Source organism: Vigna radiata, unplaced genomic scaffold (assembly GCF_000741045.1).
Source record: "Vigna radiata var. radiata cultivar VC1973A unplaced genomic scaffold, Vradiata_ver6 scaffold_7, whole genome shotgun sequence".
NCBI lineage: Eukaryota > Viridiplantae > Streptophyta > Magnoliopsida > Fabales > Fabaceae > Vigna > Vigna radiata.
In genome coordinates this window covers 3338811-3353126 of record NW_014543262.1, presented here as the reverse complement: position 1 = coordinate 3353126, position 14316 = coordinate 3338811, and the positions used below count along the sequence as shown (strand labels likewise).

The window sequence follows — 14316 nt, the reverse complement described above, 5'->3', positions numbered from 1 at the left end:
ACTTTCATTTATTCTACTTCATTTGCTTTTATACTTATCCATTTTTTGGGCTTCAGTCTTTTTCCTTTGTACTTACGAAATACGAAACGCGATGATGATTTTCTGGCATTAGAAATCGTGTAACAATCTGAACCTCCGGTGAATTCAATGCTCATAAAAGCACGTTATGGTACATGGTGCATGGTGTGCACGTTGCATGCTTCCGCAAAGATGATGCCCACTACGTGTTTGTGTATATATAAGGTCAAGGCCAAAACCACAACAACACACATACTCACTGCGTAAGAACACTACACACTTTGGTTCAGTTTTTCAAACATGGGAACCTCTTGCCTAAAATCTGCATCAGTTGTTCAAGATCTGAAGGTGACAATCCACAAAACTTCAACCATTTTTCCATCCAAAGAAATGGAGAAGAAGTCCTTCTTCCTATCAAACATAGACCGGGTAGTAAACTTTGATGTGGACACGCTTCACTTCTTCGCAGCAAACAAAGCTTTTTCATTCCAAAAGGTGGCTGAGAAGTTGAAGAAGGCCCTGGAGGATGCTCTTGTGCATTATTCCTTCTTAGCCGGAAGGTTGAGACTGAATCCTGAAACCAAAAGATTAGAGATAGATTGCAACGCAAAAGGTGCTGCGTTTGTGGTGGCTTCAAGTAAGCACAAGTTAAGTGAGATTGGAGACTTGGCTTATCCCAATCCAGCTTATGCACAATTGATTCACAAGAGTCAGGATCTTCCACTATGCGCTGTGCAGGTAACTATAGTTTATCTTTTGGTGGCCAAAATGCACCATAGTTTAATAACTGCAGTTCTTTGCCCTTTGCCCTATATGTGTTCGACTTAATTTTCCTTTTTTAAGGAAAATGATATTTTAACATCAATTTTTTGACACTATATTGATACTGTACACGTGTTAAAATGTAGTTGGATGATTTCAAATTAAAAAAAAAAACTTTGGTTTTTTTCTTCCAAATATGCTCTTGTCTCAGCTTTTTTTAATTTGAAATCGTCCAACTACATTTTAACACGTGTACAGTGTCAAAATAGTGTCAAAAATTGGTGTTAAAATATCATTTTTCTTTTTTTAACCCCTTATCAAAATGTCCAGAAATAACTACTCTTTCTATCATTTGTATGTCTTCTAAATTTTTATATAAGACTAAGAAATATAATAACTTTTTTATCCTAATAAATAGTTATGAAAATTTTCAATTTTTACATTACATGCATTTTGAATTTTAAACCCAACGAATAAATAAATAAAAGGTTTTAAAAATTTCACAATTACAATGTAATTAAGAGATTAATTAGATCATGTTCGCCCATACTTGCTAGGTAGCCGAAAAATCAGTCTTGATAATTAAAGATTATATTGCATCAACTATAATTGCTCAAGCATTTGTGGCTTAGTTTTATTACAATGAAATCACGCATTAAATTTAAATTAGGACCATCTCCAATGTTCGCAGAATTTAGTCCACATATATAAATCAATCACACTTCACAATGATATTTTCACAACATTTTTTGACAATTTTTTTTACAACGGGACACGTGTCATCATTTTATTGATCTATTTGAATTTATGTTTAAAAAATATTTAAAACGGACCAATCACAAACTTTCACGCATTGTCAAAAAGTTGTTAAAAAAATGTGGTTAAAAGAAGTTTTTCCCAATGAAAATATCAATCCCAATATATTAATGATGACGTATTATGGTTTTAACATCACATAAAAGCATTAAATTTGAAGCATGAGTACAACGTTAAAACAATAATTAATGAATTGATGATGTTACATTAACTTTACAGCTGACATCCTTTGACTGTGGTGGCTTCGCAATGGGCTTCACAACCAGCCACGCAGCCTTTGACGGACTTAGCTTCAAAACCTTCTTGGACAACCTTGCGGCACTAGCTGCTAATAAGCCCTTGGCTGTGATACCCTGCCACGACAGGCACCTGCTGGCCGCACGATCACCACCACGTGTAACCTTCCCGAACCCCGAGTTGATCAAACTCGATCAGTCACCAACAGGTATTGAGTCCAGCGTCTTTGATGCTTCCAAAGAAGAAGTCGACTTTAGGATTTTGAAACTGACTTCAAAAGACATCCTGAGCCTCAAGGAGAAAGCAAAGGGAAGCACCAACGCCAGCAACAGCGGGTTTAACGTTATCACCGCTCATATATGGCGGTGCAAGGCCTTATCAGCACCGTATGACCCTGCTGGATCCTCGACCGTACTATTCGCGGTGGACATACGTTCAAAACTAAACCCTCCGTTGCCGGAAGGCTTCGCTGGCAACGCCGTGTTAACGGCGTATGCTTCGGCGAAATACGAGGAGTTGGAGAAGGGTGAGTTTTCAAGGTTGGTGGAGATGGTGAAAGAGGGTGCAGAGAGAATGAGTGATGAGTATGCGAGGTCTTTTATAGACCGGGGAGAGCTGCGTGATGGGTTTCCACGTGGGGATGTTTTGGTGTCTTCGTGGTGGAGATTAGGGTTTGAAAAGGTGGAGTATCCATGGGGGAAGCCAAAGTATTGTTGCCCTCTGGTGCATCATCGGAAGGATATTATTCTGTTGATTCCTCCCTTTGGCGCAGGTGGTGATGATGGGATCAACATTATAGTGGCTCTTCCTCCCAAGGAAATGGAAAAATTCGAGACCCTCTTTCACATGTTCTTGCGTTCAGTTTGATCCATGTTCTTCTTCATATGGTCATCAACATGTTTAATTATATATATGTGTATATGTATGGTGCAATAAGTGGTGACCGGAATATTCCAATATATGGATACTTTACTAGTAAGTGGCGATTTTCAGGTGATATGATGGCTGTTGGATCATTTCTTTGTTTCATAAGAATAGATTGAATTTCACCAACTTGAGTCCCGGTGTACTTTAAATATACAAAATAAAAGGGGTTTCTACTTCTTTTCTTTAGATATTATTTGTTAAGAGTTAAATACAAAAAGAACTCAACCTAGTTTATTAGATGTGAGAACATAAAAACTTAACCACGACATGGAGCAGCTTAAAAAACTCTTATGTAGGATTGTAACATTGTCGTCCTAAACATATACGACGAGTTCTGTCTATTGACACCGGGTGATGATAGTCTTTTTCTCCTTTAAGAAGATTTGAGTAAGACAAATATGCTATTCACACATATCAATTTTTTATATTTATTTTAAATTATTTTTTCTTATTTTTTATTTTTCTTTTAAAAAACACAAAAATTCACTCTTATGATTATTTTACTTTTTGTTAGGTATGTTAAATGAATGTAAATATTATAAGTCTTTTAGTAATTTATTATATGTTTTTAATCGTAATAGGTATAGGAAAATATTTTTTGTAACGAAATCTTTATCTTTAAATATCACCTCTTAAGTAATTTATTTAATAAGAATAAATATTAAGTAGATTTTACAACAAAACTCGTTGAGAATATAAACAAGAGTTAATTTCCTAAGATGTGGATGATTACTAGTCTTAGGATTTATTTGCATTATATTATCCAATCTCTTCAAGAAATAATAGAAACTTCTTGACATTAAAGAACTCAAAACTAACAAGTAAGCTCAAGAACAAAGAATCTTTGATAAGAGAAGATAGAAGATCGGAGAGCGAGTAAAGGTTTGATTTGGAGGAGAGGAACTGATGGAAGAGCTTGAGGAGGAGACCGATTGGCATGATGCAAACGTAAGAAGTGCTCCTCGAAGCTTCCTCCGATGAGAGAAAACGTAGCAGAACAAGGAGAGAGTTGAGACCAAAGACTGAATCAAAGGAGAACTTGAACTAGAAACCTAATCGAATCAAAAGTGAGATCAAACTCACTAGACTCAAGGATCTAGGGTTTGATCGGTAGAATACCCTAAAACATAGTAGAAAACATATTCTAGACCGAAAACCCTAGAACGAATCGATTAATCAGTGAGAAATGGAGATTGAACAGTGAAAAAGGTTCTAATGGTGGAAAACAAAGTTTCAATCGGTGGAAAAGTGGATTGAACGGAGGAAAGTGAAAATAAATGGCGAGAACGACTATTAATCAGTGGGAATCGAAAAAAATAATGGAAGAAGATGGATCTGTGAAGGCGATGGAGACTTACGAATGAGTCAAGGTGGTTTTGTGATGAGAATGGTTGAAAAGAGGAGAGGCGCTCTCGAGAGAGAAAATGCTCTCGGTTATGCGAAGGAGGAATGAGATGTGGTTTCTGATGCACGAGATGGAGAAACCAAATGATGTGGAAGGAAGGCGCTGACGCGTACTGAAGGCTGAACGTGTGGCTGAAGATGTGGCAGTGAGAGAATGGATCAATGTGGAGAAAAGCACCAATGGATAAATTGAGAAATGAGAAATGGACGTAGTGTGCTTGTAAGGTGGCTAGAGGCAAATCTCTTGGACTCTCTAGCCTGACCTTCAAAAGAGAATTTTATTTGGAGTTTCTCAACAGAAATCAAATTCTCATTATGCTCAAAAGTAAATAATACAAGGGAGGAGTTAGGTATTTATAAGACCCATGCTCCTTACAAGCTAAAAGTGCAATACACTGAAAAATGTAAAAATAGAAAAAGATGAAGGGTTCTTAGGCAGTATTCCATCATTCCCTCCCTCTTAAAATAAGATTTGTCCTTAAACCTGGCAATCACCTTGTGATGAAGCTCCACACAGTGTTAGGAGCATGGCCATCTTGGAGTGGCCTTATTCCTTTATTCTTTTAGAACCAATTGACTTCCTCCTGGATCAAACACAAATCTACAATACACAACAAATATATTTATGATTAATATCGATCCAAGAAAGAAATTTTTTTATAAAAATAAGAGAATAAAGACTTCTTATATTATGTTTATAGTCTTAGAAAAATTTAGAAATCCATATTCACAAGGTATTTTATTTTTATCTTGAGTTTCTTGTTTCCACAAGGGTAACATTAACTCAAGAGTCAGATTGCCATATTTTGAAAAGGATTACTCAGAATATGGAATGACAATTGATTTGAAATAAAAATTAATAGTTGAAGAATGCATAATAATTGGAAAAGAAGTAAAGAATTGGAAACATTCCCTTTTAGGTTCCATAGTTATTGTAAGAGTAGAAGTTGGCTTCAGTAGCAATTGCTCATTCTCTCTTTTTTCCTCTTCTTTACTTTTTTCTTCTTCTCTTCTCTTTTCCTCTTCTCTTCTCTCTTTTTCTTGTCTCTCTTCTTCCTTTCTCTCTTTCTTGTCTCTCTTCTTCCTTTCTCTCTTCTTCTTCTTTCCCTCTCTTTTCTTTCTCTCTTCTCTCTTCTTCTTTCCTTACTGTTAGAAGTGGACTTTAAGCCTAACTCAACCCCACAAAACCGGCTTGTAGGGTGAGGTTTGCACCCACTTATATACACTTAAATGGCCTCATCTCTAGTCGATGTGGGAATTCCAACACACCCCCCTCACGCCGAGGTATATACATCTCGAGCGTGGGATTAGACTTTTTAATGGGTGGTCCGATAGCGGCCCGATAGCGGGTGGATCAATATGCCCAACGATAACAGAAATCGCTAGGATGGGCTCCAGTCATGGCTCTGATACCATGTTAGAAGTGGACTTTAAGCCTAACTCAACCCCACAAAACCGGCTTGTAGGGTGAGGTTTGCACCCACTTATATACACTTAAATGGCCTCATCTCTAGTCGATGTGGAAATTCCAACACTTACTTATTTTTCTCTTCTCTCTTTTTTTTTCTCTCTCTCATCTTTAATCTCTCTTTCTATTTTCTTAACCTATAACTCCTGAAGTCTGTTTCTAAATTCTAGCTCTTGAAGAAGGAAACCATGGTCTTTTATAATTTCAAGAATGTTTTTCCCTCTTGAATACTATCTCTCATGAGTTCCAGGTTTTTTTTAATTGAAGGAGGCACAAACTTTCTTCTCCTGCAAGCTCTTAATTCATACCAATTATCAATGGTGGATTTCCTACCTTTATTAACCCAATATTGCCTCTCATTCCACCACTCTCTTGCATGCTTTTCTAACCTAGAGAAATATAAACTAAGAACACGAGATTCACACTATCTAGAAAGAAAAATGGGATTATTGGATTCAATCTCACTTTGTCTAACAAGGAATGGATGCATTTTATCAATTTCCTTTTCCCAAACTAGGTATGTTAAGGCATCTATATCTTTACCAAAGAATGAAAGTCTCCTAGCTTGAGTATACAAATCATCCGCAATATATGAATTATAATACCCATTATCAATCCTAGATGACCTATACGAAGTAAACGACATATATGAACTAGAATATGACATCTTTGTTTCTAAAAGTTTTTCTAGTCTAAAAGGTATACAAGATTCACACTTAGACAAGTCCCAGGTAAGAGAGGTGAGTCAAGAAGACTGCTTAAGTATCAAGTCCTACCTTGCCAAAAATGTCTTAGCCTAAACTAAAATTACCCCTTAAACTAAAATTACCTTTAAAATAAAAGGACACTACTCAAACAAACACAAATGATCAAAACTAGACTCCTAATTTTCGAACTCTATTGTGACAAGGCTTAGAGTTTAATCCTTTTTAGCCTAAACCATCCTTAAACGTGAACATAAAAATCAAAGGCAATCAGGCAATATAAAATTCTACTCTACTTTATGATAACAATTGATTTCACCGTTATCTATGACTTAAATTTGATACTTAATGAACCCTTTTTGACTTAGAAACTTGCTTAATCCTTTGATTTTAGTTTATTTTGTGAATAAGGTGAGTTGAGGTTATACTTTATGATTTTATCACTAATTTCCTTGATTTTGTAGGAAATTTAGATGATTTGGAAGAGGAGTTGAAGTACAAAGGAGTTGGAACTCAGAAAGGATTGCAAAAACATCAGAAAGGAAGATCGCAGGACGCTTGGGCGCCTTTTTCTGGGGCCCTCAGCGCCAGAGGCACGCATTGACGCCTGACTACCCCTTTCTGAGGCCCTCAGCACTGAAGCCTCGCATTCACGCCTGGGCACCTTTCCTGGGACGCTGAGCGTTAGTTTTCTAGTGTCGTTCCATGCTTGGGCGCCAGTTTTTAGAACTATGTAAATGTTTCTTTTGAATTTTTTTACATGTAAACAAAATGAGCAAGCTTTTCCTACAATAACAACACAATTTCAAATACACCAATTCCAAAATTCAGAACACAAAAACAACAACTTGTTAAAGAAAACAATGGTAAAAAATTTGGTGGTTTAAAGAGTGAAAATTCTTAGAGCAACTAACCTGTGGTTTCTTTGCATCATCAGTTTCAAATAACTAAAACAAACTTGTTTGTAAAGCAATTGGATGCATAAACACACTATCTCAAAATTTGACTTAGTCAACCCTCAAATTACTTAAATTAAGCAACTGAACCACTCAAATTTTGACTCAATGAATCAAATAGCTTTTGATCAGCTAACTAAACTTAGAAACAACAATTAAAGTGGAACAAACGTCATAATAACGCAGAATATGAATAGAAATTATCTAAGTGCTAAAACTAGATTTAAAATGAAAAAAAAAACTAGACTTAAACAAAGCTTTACAGATCAGTCAACAACTAAAATTGTTTTAACTGGAATTTGCACAACTGCAACCAAGCTCATGCCTAGCATGTCATTGCTCTTATGTGTTTGCACTTGCTACTAGCTCAACTTTGCACAACATATAAGAATTTGAAACCAATGCTGATTCAGATGTTGAGCTTCAAAGCAACAAATTAAACCAAAAAAAAATTCACAATAGAAATGGCAAATTAGTTCTACTAGTCAGTGATTGCATTCGAGCTCTCAATTGATATTGTCACAACTCATTTGGAATGCAATTTGAACATACAAGTAGACCATTACAATTCCATATCATAATTACATGAAATTTCTAGACAGAAAAAGAAAATTAACATGACTTAGACACAACAGAAATGATTCAGAAATCAAAAGACTCAATCAAACAAAATGAACCGAACTAAAATGAGATAAGAATGAACGCACAAACTCAAAGTTTAAAACAAACACAGATCAAGCAACCTTATCAGAATTTAGAAACCTAAACACATAAATGTAGATTCAAGAATGAACAAACATATTGAATCTTATTCAGACCTTTAATCAAACAGTTCATGAGCAACATTAAGCATAATACTCAAGAAAATGCACAAAACAGAGGATTAAACCATAAGACAATACAAACGAATAAAGAACAATGTAGAAACTAAACACAAAGAATCAAAACAAGACAACAAATCAACACATGAATCAAGACTGACGCGAGAAACAAAAATTTGAAACAACACAAGAAAAGAAGAAAATTCGAGATATAAATACTTATTTGTTGACGCGTGCTCGAACATGGCTCTGGATGCCAACTGATGGAAGAGCCTGAGGAGGAGATCAATTAAAGTGACACGAACGTAGGAAATGCTCCTCGAAGGTTCCTCCAATGAGAGAAAACACAACGGAACAAAGAGAGAGTTGAGATCGAAGACTGACTCAAAGGAGAACTTGAATTGGAAACCTAATCGGACCAAAAGTGAGATCAAACTCACTAGACTCAAGGATCTAAGGTTTGATCTATAGAAAGTAGAAAACCTATTATGGACCGAAAACCCTAGAACGAACCAATTAATCGATGAGAAATGGAGATTGAAAGGTGAAAAGGTCCTAATGGTGGAAACAAAGTTTCAATCGGTGGAAAAGTGGATTGAACGGAGGAAAGTGAAAATAAATGGCGAGAACGACTTTTGATCGGTGGGAATCGAAAGAAATAGTGGAAGAAGATGGATATGTGAAGGCGATGGAGACTTACGAAGGAGTCGAGGTGGTTTTGTGATGAGAATGGTTGGCAAAGAGGAGAGGCGCTCTCTCGAGAGAAAATGCTCTCGGTTGCGCGAATAAGGAATGCGACGTGGTTTCTGATGCTCGAGATGGAGAAACCAAATGATGTGGAAGGAAGGCGTTGACGCGTATTGAAGGCTAAACCCATGATTGAAGATGTGGCAGCGAGAGAATGAATTAGCGTGGAGAGAAGCGCCAATGGATAAAAGGAGAAATGAGAAATGGAGGTAGTGTCCTTGTAAGGTGGCTAGAGGCGGATCTCTTGGATTCTCTAGCTTGGCTTTCAAGATAGGATTTTATCTGGAGTTTCTCAACAGAAATCAAATTCTCATTATGCTCAAAATTAAAGAATACAAGGGAGGAGCTAGGTATTTATAAGACCCATGCTCCTTACAAGCTAAAAGTGCAATAAATTGAAAAATGTAAAAAATAAAAAAGATGAAGGGTTCTCAAGCGGTATTCCGTCAAGAAGACACATATTTATAGGTGGAGGATACTTGACGTACACGGTCATGGACCCTCTTATCGATTAAGGAAGAAAAGAAGGATGTGGTCAACCATTCCATAAAGGATACATGTGACATGCGACAACGTCCATTTGTGGATTTGTGGAGGGGTAAAGTTTGTGGAGTGAGCCCCTGGAAAAGAGAGGCATGACGTGGTGTCCTTGGTCAAATTCAACTAAATTTTGATCGAGGACGACTAACCAAATTTGGCAAATTTTGGTTAGTGTAATCTCTTTTGAATTTGGCCAAATTTCGATTGGGGTTAACTTATTTGAATTCAGCCAAATTTTAGTCAAGGTCGACTACGTCAAATTCGAACAAATTTTGGTCAAGGCTAGATCTGTCAAATTTGACCGAATTTCAGTCGTGGCCGACTCGACAATATTTTTAATAATTAAATTAAATCTTTGAATGAGACCAACCCTACCTTAACCCTAGTCCCAACTTATTTAAGATGGAACTTTGAAGACTGAGACATTTTTTTTTACCCCTTCGTTTAGGAAGCTCTTAAGGGGAAGACCTCCGTAAAAGAAAATCTTATTCAAGAATGAACTCACTAGTGCAAAAACGTTGTTGAACGTCAACCAGAAGACGTCGATTTTTTGGTAACCCGACGTATACGGTGGCATTATCGTAAATAACTTGGTAAATTAGACGTCGATTTTAAGGTAAGGCGACGTCTATGATATTGTAGACGTCCCCACTACCGCAAAACGACTTCTAATGGCCTGAGGTAGGTGAGAGGACAGTCTAGTGACGTCAATGTTGAGGGGAAGCAACGTCTAAGGCCTGTCTGGAAGGCGGGAAGCCAAAAAATTCTTCAATTTAGACGTCGGTGTTGAGGGGAAGCGATGTCTTTGTGCCTGTAATTAATTATGTTCACCCAACTCGAGGGCATTAGACGTCGACTAGAAGGGCACCGACGTCTACATTATTATAGACGTCGGCGCCCCATCACAACTGTCGTGAACATCCCTGACAGGAAATCAAACGTCAATCGGTTTAGCTTCCTAGACGTCGGCTCCCCTCGAAACCGACGTCTAATGGATATTCAAAAAGTCAGTTTAAATGTTAACTTGGACGTCATATTAGTGAGATAACCGACGTCTAGGTAACTGTAGACGTTGCTTTCTGGAGAAACCGATGCCCAATTTCATTTTAAATAAACCGCAAACTCTTCGCGGCATTCAGTTTCTAATATTGTCTTCCTCCTCTCCTTTTTCTCTCTTACGACATTGCATCCCAGGTGCGTGGTTTTTTTTTTATGCTTACTGTTTAAACTTTGTTTAGTCTTTCATCGATTATCTTCTAGTTCAACTGATTAAAATTTGCTTTCTTTGTGTTGTGTTTTAGTGCAGTTTTGTTCCTTTCTTGGGGTAACGTAGTAACACATTCTCCATTTGCTAGCTGTCTCCTAGAAAAAGCGGCGTCTTGTGAATTTCTTTTGGTTGTTTCAACCCAAAAATGACCCTAGGTCGTTGCCTAGTGTCAACACCCAATTTCGTCCGGATAATTAAATAATAAGATTTGTTTTTAATTTTTTTTTATTTTTATTTTTATTTTTATTTTATTTTTATTTTGTTTTATTATTTTTAATTTATATTTTACTATTGATATTTAATTTAGTTTTTTTAATATTATTTGATTTTATTTTCTATATTATTTTTGAAAAAAAAAACTGAAAAAAGAAAAAAAAAGAAAGAAAAAGAAAAAATAACAAAAGAAAAAAATGGAGGAAAAAAGAAGGAAAGAAAAAATAGAAAACGAAAAAAAAAAGGAAAAAGAAAAGAAAGAATAAAAAAAAGAAAAAGGAAAAAAGTAAACCGGAAAAGGAAGATAATGAAAGAAAAAAAACGTAAATAGAAAAGAAAAAGAAAAAAAGGAAAAAATGAAAAAAAGAAAAAAAACAAAAGAAAAAAGAAGGAAGGAAAAAAAGGAAAAAAGGGGGGTGCACGTGAAAAAATGAAAAGAAAAAAATTTAATTTTTTTGGAAAATTGCCCATAAGTCATTAATAAAATATTTTTGAATTTTTATTTTATTTGGTAATAATTTGAATCAGCATTATGACAATAATTACAAGCAATAATTAAAAAGTAATATATTGATTGCTGCATTTAGTTTCAAGAAAAATATGATTTCCTTTTAATGGACAATTTTCTAACAATTATTATAATTTGATTTATTAGACCATTTCTTTTCCTATTTTGTTAAATGTCAATTAATTCGCCATTAAGGCAAGATCACAGTAATATTACAAATGTGTGTATATAAATATGCACCTCGTAAACAAGAGAGGGGAAGAGGATTGAACTTTGGGAAAAGAGCATAAGAAAAAAAAAAAGAGAAAGAGAAAATTCAATTTCAAGAAGAGAACGTAAGGGAACAGAAAGAAAAGGGCTTCGGGTTGCATGCACCCTGGTTTTCTCTAAACCTATACTTTTGTCTTATTTCATGATTTATTTTTTATTATTTGATTATCAAGTTTTTATTGCATATAACTCCTTGTAATTTTATATCCTCACATTCCTTGTTTTTGTAATTTTATTTATAAATTTGTTTCATTATTGCACTTTAATATTTATTACACATGCTTTCAATACTACAAAAATAAAGAATAAAAAAAAGAAAAATTACAAAATAAAAAAATGGTTTTAGAGATTTTTACGACATCTTTCTTTTTAATAATTAAATATGGTTTTTAGTTTGTTCTTGTTTTATTATTCTCTAAATATTTCTTAAATGAAAAGAGATAAATCTTAAAAATATAAAAAAAAATAGTTTCTAGTATTTTTTGTTCTTTAATTCTTAATATATTTTTTTTAGCTTTAATTTATTTTCTATCTTCATATCTTTCCTTAAAAATATTTACGTAAATAGTATCATTATTTTTATTCTATATGAATTTATTATTTTAAGTTTTGTTTTAAACAATCACGTAAGTACTATTTTCATACTATAAAAAATTACAAAAATGAAAAAGTAAAAAATAAAAATATATAAAGTCTTAAAAAAAAATAATAAAAATATATTTTAAAGGTTAAAGCACATGTGTGATCGCACGCATCGTCCTTTTGCTATAAAACCTTTTCTTCTTTCATTAAAATAATAAAGGTTAAAGCACATGTGTGATCGCACGCATCGTCCTTGTGCTAAAACCTTTTCTTCTTTTCTCTAAAAAAAATAAAATAAAATAAAATTTGCTTTGAAGGTTTAAGCACGTGTGATCGCACGCATCGTCTTCGTGCTAAGACCTTTTCCCCTTTCATAAAAATAAAATAAAATTTGCTTTGAAGGTTTAAGCACGTGTGTGATCGCACGCATCGTCCTCGTGCTAAGACCTTTTTCCCTTTTTATAAAATAAAATAAAATTTGTTTTGTGTAACCGACTCCCGAACCCAAAATTTGGTTTTGTAGACCTTGCCTTATCATTTTACGGTTTTTTCCGTAGTTTTCCAGAATAAACTATGGTGGCGACTCCAAACTCTTTCTCAAATTGTTTTCTTTTTGGACCGTCGTCCCGTCGCGATTCCGGTTGCGACACCTAGTTATCGTTTCATTGTAATTTTTCCCTCTTGCGGATGAAAATGGAACTAAGCAACAACCCAGGTTCGGTTTTGGGTTGAAACGACCCATAAGAAATTCAAAAGACGCAAGCTTTTTTTTGGGGGAAACTAGCAAAAGGAGATTGTGCTACTAGGATATCCAAAGACGGGAATAAAACTGCACTAAAACACAACCACTGTATTAGGCGTCGGTTAATGTATACACCGACGTCTATAGTACCTTTTAGATGTCCAGTTAGTCCTACTCCCGATGTCCAGTTAGTCCTACTCCTAGATGTCGGTTATATTCATGTCCGACGTCCCATTGACGTTAACGGAAACGACGTCACCGAAAATGACATCGATTGTTTCGTAGATGTTAAAAGCCCAAAATAACCGACATTAATCAGCGTTTTTCCACTAATGACTAGACTAGCCCATAGATCATTGACCAAACACCTCTACTCCAAACCTTTGTTTCCAAACAATATAAAACTCCTAACACATTAATTTTCGGTAAAACTCCCTTCTAAGTATATTCAAGTTAATTTTATTCCTACACAATACCTTACTAAAAAAAATATACTTTATATCCACAACGTCATACTCTGGAAATGGGATATTATGATCTTTCAAAAGCACAAACTACAACCGTTTAATAATTGTAGTGTGATAATCAAAGTTTGAGATTCTATAGGATAATGCCCGTAAGAGACATTTTTCTAGACAACTGTTGAAACTAAACCGTTTAAATTTGAGCACCTAGCAATGTATGTTAAAAGCTACACAAAAGAGAATTTGCTGCAAAATGTATCTCTTCTCTACGGAAAGGCAACCATTTAAGCCTAAGCTTTTGATTTTGAAATGAAAATGACACATCCAAACAATTGATTAGCTCTAATAGAAAACATTTGGTATCGAAGAATAATTCTGTTATCTCAAATCATTAAGCACACCAGTATTGGTTGGAAACTCATCTTTGCATTATGTCCTCAATTTGTTTATTCACCAATAGAGAAATGGAATCTCACATTATGCTGAAGATAAAACAAGAGAGACAATCGAGCATATGATGTTTGACGAACCTTATCGTCCATTGTAACACTTTAATTTGATTTCCCTTTCGGTTCGAAACTCAGCGTTGCCCAGAACCATGCTCGAATATTTTCAAAGCAGATTGGGTTTGATGGTGGCCATTACTAGTTCATCTTATTGGAACCTTATCGTCCATTGTAACACTTTAATTTTTTTTTTTAATTTTTATTTACTGTTAAAAATAATGTTATCTTGTTTATATTTATTCATATCATGTTATAGAAGGAAAACAAAAGTTATAAAAGAAACAAATAATTAAAAATAATGAAATTGTTTAGTCATAAGAAGAACCGTATCAATTAAAAAGTGAATATAGATCAAAGAATACTT

At 34.8% G+C, this 14316-nt stretch overlaps 1 protein-coding gene across 1 annotated transcript; it reads left to right on the top strand.

Annotated features, from left to right (window-relative positions):
- The first annotated feature begins 318 nt into the window (after window positions 1–318).
- Window positions 319–2878, top strand: LOC106753741 (omega-hydroxypalmitate O-feruloyl transferase-like). Its single transcript, XM_014635592.2, has 2 exons — window positions 319–756; window positions 1816–2878. The coding sequence occupies exons 1-2, from the start codon at window positions 319–321 to the stop codon at window positions 2698–2700; spliced, it is 1323 nt and encodes a 440-aa protein (XP_014491078.1). The 3' UTR covers window positions 2701–2878.
- Window positions 2879–14316: the final 11438 nt, after the last annotated feature.